We start from the raw sequence: 9,347 nt of genomic DNA on the forward strand, positions 1-9,347 counted from the left end.
TTCTTTCATAGAACCAAATTTACTACTGGAAATGGTGAGGGTACTAGATTTTGGGAGGATTCGTGGTTGGGGAGACGCCTTTAGCCACGCAATACCCAGCTCTTTATAATATTGTGCAACACAAGTAGGCATACGTAGCCACAATCTTACAGTCAAATCCTCTAAATATACAATTCAGACGGTCTTTGATTGGGCATCGATGGACTGATTGGTTACACCTGGTTAGGAGACTCATGGATATACATTTATCTGAGGAACCTGATAGGGTATATTGGAAGCTTACGATGAGCGGAATTTTTACAGTCAAATTGATGTATCTCAATCTTATTGATACTATTAATATCCCTAAATCCAGAAATATTTGGAAAGTCAAGGTTCCCTTAACGATTAAGGTCTCCATGTGGTTTGTGCACAAGAAGGTGATTCTAACTAAGGATAACTTGGCTAAACGAAATTGGGGGGGGGGGGGGGTAGTACTCGGTGTAGTTTTTGTGATAACGAGGAGAACATTTCACACCTCTTTCTCCAATGCCCTCTTGCGAGAGTTCTTTGGCAGACGGTTCGTATAGCCTTTAATATTATACCTCCGGACAATATTGACACCTTATTTGGAACGTGGCTAGATGGAGTAGATACGATTATTGCTAGACACATTCGCGTTGGATTTTGTGCACTTTTGTGGGCTATATGGAACTGTAGGAATGATGTGGTTTTTGACAGACATACAAATATACATTTTTTGCAGGTACTACACAGAGCTACGGCATTGATCCGTACATGATCGTTACTCGTGCGGAAACCGGGGAGCCTTTGGTTACTGACTCTACCCGATGGGAGACGGTAGCGCGGGATATCTTCAACCGGTTTGGATTACAGTTCAGTAATAGGATAGATGAGTAGACATCTAGGCCTATTTTGCCGGTTGTGGCAATTTTCATTTTGCTTTAATTTATCTGTCGGAGACTGTGTTGAATCGAACTTGGTTTGCTTGCTTAATAAAGGGTCCGTATGCATCGTGCTGATGCAGAGGCCGAAGGGAATCCTTATTTTCTAAAAAAAAATGAATCATGGTAAGAGTTTGAAAACTTCATTTACTCCATCGAGCAAGTACCAGCGCATTACAAAGATGCCTGGCTAAAAGGCATGCGAGCTCGTGGTCCAGCGGTCCAGCCCCGCACTGACAAGAGCTCGGTGGTCGTAGTGGATTGAAGATAACCTCGCGTTGCGTTTGCATGTGACAAGCGAGCGTCTCGGAGTGAGATCCGTACGTTGCAGCGGCCTATGCGCTGTCCTCTACTAGTACTGCCGTTGTCACCCCCTCAACGTGGGATTTGCAAACATTATACACCCTATCCTTTCTCAAATGGATACTCTTTTTTTTCTTAAAGAAGAAATTCTCATTTGAACGTCTCAGAGAGATTCCGTTGCGTGTTCTTGAGATTCGCTTGGGTTGACCGTCAACAGCTACGAATTTTGTATATATAAAAACAAGGTCTGTCAGAGCGTGTCCGCAGATAGTTGTGACTAACAGGCAAGGGGGATTTTATATTTATTAAATAAAAAGAAAAGGGCAAACAGCACAGAGAATAATTAGTGATGACAGTGACAAGCTTCTCTGTGACATACTACTGCATTTGCTTATGTCAGGTTCGAATGATAATGTCACATCCGAACGGTTTTATTAACGAAATGTGCTGATGCCATCAGATAGCTCAAACCGTGACCAGTAAAGTAGCCAAAAAAAAAAAATACTGGCTACCAGCAAAAATCATCACATATAAAGCATGTGCAATTCATTAATCATACTCGCAGCAAAGGGCAAGAATTACAGCGTTGATGAAACGGTTCTCTCATCTGTACATTTCTTGATAATAACTCAAGGAAAGCTCCTGAGCACTGCACTAAAAGGCCTCTTTCCTTTTTCTCTCTCAGCTGTCACGAATATGTAACACACAATATAGAATCAACGTGTGCTGCACATCTTTAGAGCATTTGCTAACAGCTGCACGCAGGCAAATAAAAAGATTGCCTTCACAGGACGCGTCCAAAGGGGAAAGCCTCCTCGTGTACAAACCTCCTAATCTCACAAATAGATAGACAAGCACCCAAATGCACAACCTAATTACATACGCAGCGCTGTCGAGCCAGAGGCGTGATTGGTTTATCAGCCACCGCCGTGGACTTGATCGCCTGGTCCAGTGAGAACAACCTGCATTCAGCAGACCAAAGGCGTTTAAACAGGCTGCTTCCTACTAAGTTCAAACGGAGTATAAATGAAGCAAATTCTTCAAAAAACACACTCACGTTGCAATTGGAAGCAAATTTCCGAGCGAGCATAATCGCAGCATTCCCATCCCTGTCTGTCTCGAAAGCTAAAGTGTACGATAGGCCTTTCCTAGTTTGCCAAAAGACTGCACAGGCCGCAGCATTACCACCACCACGGCTTCCACACAGCTGAAGATTGGCCAAGGAAAAACATAAATTGTCAGAAAATAACCTCAACATATATAGAGACTTTTTGTCAACTCCGATCGAATTGGTTGCGTATGCAATGATCCATAATCCTAAACATAACAGGACCAATGATGAGAGAACATGCTTAAATTTCTGCAGGCTTGTTTGGAGCCACTGTTTGTTTCTGAAATATTATCAGGAGACGCAAAAGGTCCCTATATTGTTGTTGTAAACTGGCAAGCATGATGATTAAAGATATTGTAAGCAGATTTACTGCTACAATCTAACACAGCACGTTTAGGAAACAAAACATTACAACTCAGTAGACATCACTTCTGTTACATATGTACTATGAACGTGATTTCACTTTACCTTCATCGTGGTGGAATATGACTCCCTTGCTTTTGTAGACCTTCCTTTCCGAAGCTTTACTCTCAGCTTTCCAATATGAAATACATGGACGGATTTTGATGCGTAGTCATTCCCATTCATTTGGGTGACGACCACCTGCAAAGCAGCACATATGCAAGCCTCGATTAATTATATCCAATAACCGTTGAAGCGCACGGATTTCCTACCAAAAAATAACAAGATTGTGCAGTTTACAGTTGGTCCAATGTTAATGCAGTAAAATCATCAACGGTAAAGTGTTTGAAGAAGTTTTATACTGAATTACTGGTAGCCTGCAGGCAAAAAAGATGCATACATACATTGAACTCAATATCTGCCCTTTTCATTAGCGACTCCACATAATGTTCCAGTCCTGAAGCTGTTCAAAGTACACAACAGAGTCAGCCATTACACTTGCTTGTACCCAATACCGATGTCTTACTGTTATAAGGAAGTGTGACAAAACATGCAGTTAAACAAGCAGGGCCATTGGCAGATTGTAGCATGAGGCTAATTCATATAATACCACAACACAAATCAAATGGTGCCAATGCCTTGTCAGGTCAAAATAGATGTTAGTGTTATTAAGGTCTACCAAAAGAAGAAAATCAGTGTGAGGCTCAAATGTAGGAAGAGGATGCCTGGCACAAGTTGGAATTATAAATATCAGGTCTGGGATGTGTGGAAGTTGCTAATGCTTGATATTGCACAAAGAAAGCAACAGAGTTATTTTCTGGAAGATATAAATATATCCAACATCAGTTATTTCCCCCATAATTCGGCAGATAACAGATGTTAAAAGAGAAGTGGGGAAATGCCTAACCAGGATTTATAGGGCAGTCTGTCTGAACCGTAACTTTATCTGCTTTCAAAATTATTTCTGCTTGCAACAATTGGCCAACATCAAATGGCTCTGGAGCATAAGTAAGTTTCGTTGCACCTGCAGCAGAAAATTAAATACATTAACATATAAATGAAGGAAAACAATGATCCAAAAGGTATTAGATGTTCTCATGAAACATGGTTTAATGCAGAGTTTTTTGCCGGATGAGTCTTTTCCTTTCAATGCTCATGGAAGATGTCTACCAAGCTCTGGGAACTATTTATCAGATTGCATACCCGATATGAGCTCTCTGTTGCCTCCAGAAATTACACGGTACCACTGAGCTGGACAGCTTGAGATGTCTGGAGCACCATCAACTCGAGGGACAATACGAAACTGTGATCCAAGAGTATCAGAACCTTCAAGCTCAAAGAGTTTAGAGCTATCTTGTTCAAGCCTCTTGATCATGGCAAGCTGAACATAAAAGTAACTGGTGATTCACATAGCTCGACACTACTCAAATTACAATACCTTAAATAATATGGAGCCTGTCCTAACAAGACTTACCTCTTTCTTTAACTGGTTGCAAAGCTGTGTTTTCTCTGATATGAGTGTACGCAATCCCTGAAGCTCAAACTGCATGTCCATTACCTACGATATTTTGCATGACAACTGTTAGTAAATACATGAGGGGCAAATTGCCACAATGTGCTTCATCTGATTACAAGATATATGGAAGTATAAGAAGCGGAGATATAGCATTGAGAAAAGAAGACATGCCAATTTGTAAGAAAAGGAGTTAGGACAAAAAGAAACGTAGGGGGTACTCAGTTTGAACTTGACAGAAGAAAGGCAAATGGAACAGAGGAAGTATCAGCATATTAACATAAACACGAAAACTACAACTACATGCATAGAACAATGAACCAATGATGCAAAACAAACCTTGCTTGGCTGGTGTAGCATTTTTATTCGTCTAGCCTCCCGAATCTCTTTCCTAAGTTCCTCTATCTCCTGACCAGGAAAAAAACAAAGATTTTAAGTAAAAAATGTAGCAATTACTAAAATAAAAAGAATCCATGTCAATGCATTTGCATCATCAACTACATAAGAGGACGTTCATTAATTGAGGAAGCACCTCCTTCTCTCTGCTACTTGATGCCGAATCATGCTCCTGCAACGCTTTCTCAACTTTTTCTATTGCAGCTCTAGATTTTTCAATTTCAGCAAGTGCAAGAGCTCTTTCCTCTTCGGCTACCTTTCGGGCATCTTCAGTAGCCTACGATATACAGGAGAATGATAACTTCGTTATTCAGGTGTAACCAAACGGTATTATTGTAATGCTAGTAAATGCTGATATCTTAATAGGCATTCAGCAGATTGTTGAGAGACATCACACGTACTAAATTATACCAAAAACTGAATGTGGCTCATACTGAAAACTAAGACTACTTTTCTTAAGTTAGGCACAACACGACCTCGCGAACAGCACACGGTACATTATACGACAAACTATAGTCTCCGGTTATCAAGAATATAAAAAATAAAGACAAAAAGGACACATGATAATTTGCCCAACAGATTTTATGTTGTAGCCTTAGAGATACAAATTGGCTCAAAAAACAATCTATTTCTCGTAAACATTAAGGTTGGATTAGGCCAGTGTGCCAAGTTTTCCAGAAAAGACCAGAGCATTCTGCAAACGAACTCAGGCACTCCTAGGCCTCTGGTTTTACTCTCACTACAACCACCAGGATCTAAGAACAAATTTACTTTTCATTATATGAAATTATGAATCATCAGCCTTATAGAACAAAAGTCTTACCACGTTATGCTTGAACAATGCCTACAGTATCAGCACGTTACAATATACATTTCCTAATGTACTGACAATTGAAATATTAATCACTTATGAAGCCTCAAACATTTTTCAGGCTCCTGGATCTGATTTTACAAAGTTTAAACATGCATGACTAACAAATTCGATAATCAAGAAATGGGGTAAACCTGCTTGAGAAAGCTAGCCAACTTTTTTACTTCAGCCTTCTCATAAATTAATTCTCCTTCTCTTTGAGTAAGTTGAACTGCTAGTGCTTCCACCTGATAGAACATATCTAATCATAATCACAAAGTTTTTGGAACAAAAGGTAATATGACAAAAAATAGAAAAGATCACAACAGGAGATAAAGAAGAATCACAATTAATAAATAATATGGAATATGATGGATTTCTTATTTTATGTGCCTACCTAGACTGATAAGCTTAAATCCAAAAATGTGCAACCAAAAATTATTAGTACTACTTTCGGATTCGGAGCATTACATTAACAATCTTTCAAATTTGAGTATTTTTAAAACGCTCAAAGCATCATGTACAAACTATTATGTGAACGAAAATAATGGAAAAGCACAATCAAGGCTGGCAGTTGGCACCTAATATCGTGTACAAGAAAAAAGTTGAGCTATTTGCACGAATGCTAGCTTAGATAGAGCATACAGGGGTGAAACTAATTTAACCCGTACGTCCAATTACGAACAACTCAATCAAAATAAAAGTAGCTTATATTAGAAGACAAATATTGGCAGGCTAAAGAAGAGATTAACCAGCGAGATAGCTTCATCAGCATCATCTCTGTTTCGACCAGCCACACGGCCTTTCAGCGTGTCTAGAACATCTCTGAGCTTCTTCAGAAGAACCTGCCTGTCCAGTGAAGCTGCTTCTCGCCGCTTAGCCTGAAACATGAAGCAACAACTTTAAAATAGTCATTGCAAGGAAGTTACTAAGACTACAATGTGATATTTATCCTATCTAGCAAGGCACGATGTCAATAGTACAGTGCAGCCCCATGGAACCCATATACTTATCCATTTGAAGCGAATTTATATGCTCCTTTGAGAAGGAAGAATCTTCGGGAAAGAGAGGTAAGCTATAAATGAAGTATGACTATGAGTTCAACAATGATTGAACCAATTAATGTGAGCTCCGGAGACACGATCTGGGGGCGCTGACACTGTTAGGGCTTAGGGGAGTGTGATAACAACTCCATAATATGGTCAATGACAGATAAGTTATCGGGTATAATTCTTATAAGGAAATATTTTTATATGTATCCAGGTGACACGCCACATCATTCTTTATATAGAAAGCACGATGAATTATAACCAGGAAACCACGCTAATTACAACAACTTCCATATATGTGTCATTGGAGCTCCTGATATACTCACATTGTTGATAAAAGTCAGAACAAGATAAAATGCTTGGACTGATTAGCATACCTGATCAGACAACTTGGAGGCACCAGACAGACCCTTTTCAAACTTCTCCCTGAGATCACGCACTGATAGCCGCTTTCGCTGCTCTAGCAGTTGTGTTGTTTCTTTCGCAACAATCTCCTTCAAAGGCACAACCTCGTGCGTCTCCTCTGGGTCAATGATTTGGTTGTTTGGCCCAATCCTGTAGTCTGGAAAGTGGCCCTTAGGGAAGTTAACATCGGATGATACCATGTCAAGTGCATCTTTCTGCATGCCTTCTCCGGAGTCATGGATGACCCTTGTCATCTGCGGTACTCTGATATGGGACAGAGCAAGAATATAAATTTACAGTGGTAAACCACATAAAGTTGTGATGCAAGTAGAACATATGAAGGTGGTAACTGATGATATATTGGCCATGTCTCATGGTGCAAACAACTTGCTGGGGTACCTTATATGCTTCAAACTGATGGTTATTTTTCATTCGCATAGCTAAGAATTGTTGAAACGCATCACAACAACTTAACCAGGAAGCAAATTCGACCCAACCAAGTACCCAGCTCAACCAACCTAGCTAAATCGGCATCATCCAGTGAGTTCAAGAGCTAAGAAGCAAGATCAAAGCAAAGAAAAGGAGCAGGCTAAGCTTTACAATTAGAGGTGCTATGGATAAATAGGTCAGTTGAGGGACATGAATTCTGGAACAAGACAAAGCGACAGCCTTTGGGCTAGAAATTGCTAATCGATGCAAACATAGTACTCCTAGATTCAAGGTAAGCCATGACAACACCCGTGCTGATTTGTGTGGAAGAATGCAAATTTCTGACCAGCAGCAGCTGATAATAGGAGACAGCCTCTTAAAAACGTGACTGGGTATGTTGTGTAACGAACTGACAATACAGCCCAACCAACCAACCAACCAACTGAAAAACACAGTGGCTGAGGCTTGGAAGGAACAAATTTTAGGATAGGAAGACAAGTAGTCTAACTTTTGCCGCTACCAAATCGAAACCTGCGAATCCCCCGGGATGAAGTGACACGGCGCCGGCTGGGACCCCTCACCTCATGCGCGCGCGGCTCCCAGGATCGCCCGAGAGCCTGGCTCCCCCACGCAACCACGCCGCCGCCGTCCAACGAACACGAGCTGGAAGCCTCCGGAGCACGCAACTGGCAGCGGCCAGATGGCGGAAGGACCAATTCAGCTAGGGTTTTAACCCCCTTGTGGCTTGAGAAAAAGGAGCTGGATGGATCGAGGCTGTTGGTTTCGATCCCGTGGAGGTGGGATCCTTTTTGGGCGGTGGCGAGTTCGAAATTTGGTTGCGGGATTCGGGTGAGGATGACGCCGACGGGCGGGCAGACGGAGGAAAAGAAAACGACGCGAGGAAGGAAGGGGAAAGGTGGAAGAGTACGGCGTGCTGGTGACGGAAGCAAAGCGGCAGAGGAGGGAGGAGACGGGGAGAGAGAAAGGGGAGCTTAGTTTTAGTCTGGGAATGGGATGGGATGGGATGGGAATCGTCATTACCGCCATTCAACGACGGATTAGATGTGGGCCCGCCCTTTTAAAAACGGGCAGGACAGGGGGCAATTGATGGTACGTACTGTATTTGCTTGCTTTGCCTCAAAAGAAAAATATACTAATTGGTTGCTGCACCAGCGGTCCCGCGGTCAAAAGAAAGGATGGACTCGCACTGTCACTCGACGACCATTTTATACTCGGATTCAAATAGTAGCACTACATGAGCACGGAAATGCATTTCGGATATGCTCCCGGGGAAAAAAAAGTTTGAAATGAGAAAAAAATCAAGAATAAATTTATTTGTGTACTTAGTTACATTTACATGATATATGTAAATTTTAAAACATAAAGGTTAAACATTTTGGCTTGTGCAAAAAAACAAATTGAACCCCAAAAGTCACCCCAAATTTGTTTTTTTCCGACGAAACACCGCTGCTTCTTATTGTACGAAAATTGTCAAGAATGCTTGCGATACTAATACAATCATCTATAAAAAAATTCAGATTTTTTCATAAACATTTACTATTGTTTTTTTACGTTACTGTCCATCCGGGTGCATATGCACCTCGGAGCCAAAACACCTCCCCTACATGAGCATCTCTATCAAACCTTTTAAAATCGTAAACTATAAAACTGGGCTCATTTTAGCTATGACCAAACAAATGTCGTAAAATAAACTATAAAACTCAGATAAAGATCCTTTCTTCAATTCGGACGTCGACGCCCCTTCCCGAGCCGGCCGCGCCGGCCACGCTTGCCGCGCCCAAACCCGTCGCCCGTCGGCCACACCCCGTTCTTGCCTGTCGCGCCCCATCACCACGTCGGGCGCGCCCAGCCTCGTCGGCCATGCCCCGTCACCCCACCGGCAACGCCCTGCTTCATTGCCAACCGCGCCGACCAAAGACATGCC

The 9,347-nt window shown here is 41.7% G+C and overlaps 1 protein-coding gene across 1 annotated transcript; it reads right to left on the reverse strand.

The window, feature by feature from the left end:
- Positions 1-1,776: 1,776 nt before the first annotated feature.
- Positions 1,777-8,389, reverse strand: LOC123444641 (stomatal closure-related actin-binding protein 1). Its single transcript, XM_045121428.1, has 13 exons — positions 7,984-8,389; positions 6,946-7,237; positions 6,272-6,400; positions 5,675-5,767; positions 4,806-4,946; positions 4,613-4,681; positions 4,235-4,318; positions 3,964-4,141; positions 3,668-3,784; positions 3,165-3,223; positions 2,827-2,961; positions 2,305-2,454; positions 1,777-2,209 (listed from the first exon to the last, which is right to left on the reverse strand). Exons 1-13 carry the CDS (start codon positions 7,986-7,988, stop codon positions 2,165-2,167), a joined length of 1,497 nt encoding a protein of 498 aa, XP_044977363.1. The 5' UTR covers positions 7,989-8,389; the 3' UTR covers positions 1,777-2,164.
- Between the last annotated feature and the right edge of the window lie 958 nt (positions 8,390-9,347).

The sequence above is a fragment of the Hordeum vulgare genome, chromosome 3H, assembly GCF_904849725.1.
Source record: "Hordeum vulgare subsp. vulgare chromosome 3H, MorexV3_pseudomolecules_assembly, whole genome shotgun sequence".
In the NCBI taxonomy this organism is placed as follows: domain Eukaryota; kingdom Viridiplantae; phylum Streptophyta; class Magnoliopsida; order Poales; family Poaceae; genus Hordeum; species Hordeum vulgare.

What these genes read in the sequence shown, in the direction of transcription:
- LOC123444641 (XM_045121428.1), bottom strand. An exon ending in CCTCCAAGTTGTCTGATCAG is followed by an intron (nt 6,401 to 6,945) that starts GTATGCTAATCA and finishes TTCATGTTTCAG; the next exon opens with GCTAAGCGGCGAGAAGCAGC. An exon ending in AATTTGCTTCCAATTGCAAC is followed by an intron (nt 2,210 to 2,304) that starts GTGAGTGTGTTT and finishes TGCTGAATGCAG; the next exon opens with GTTGTTCTCACTGGACCAGG.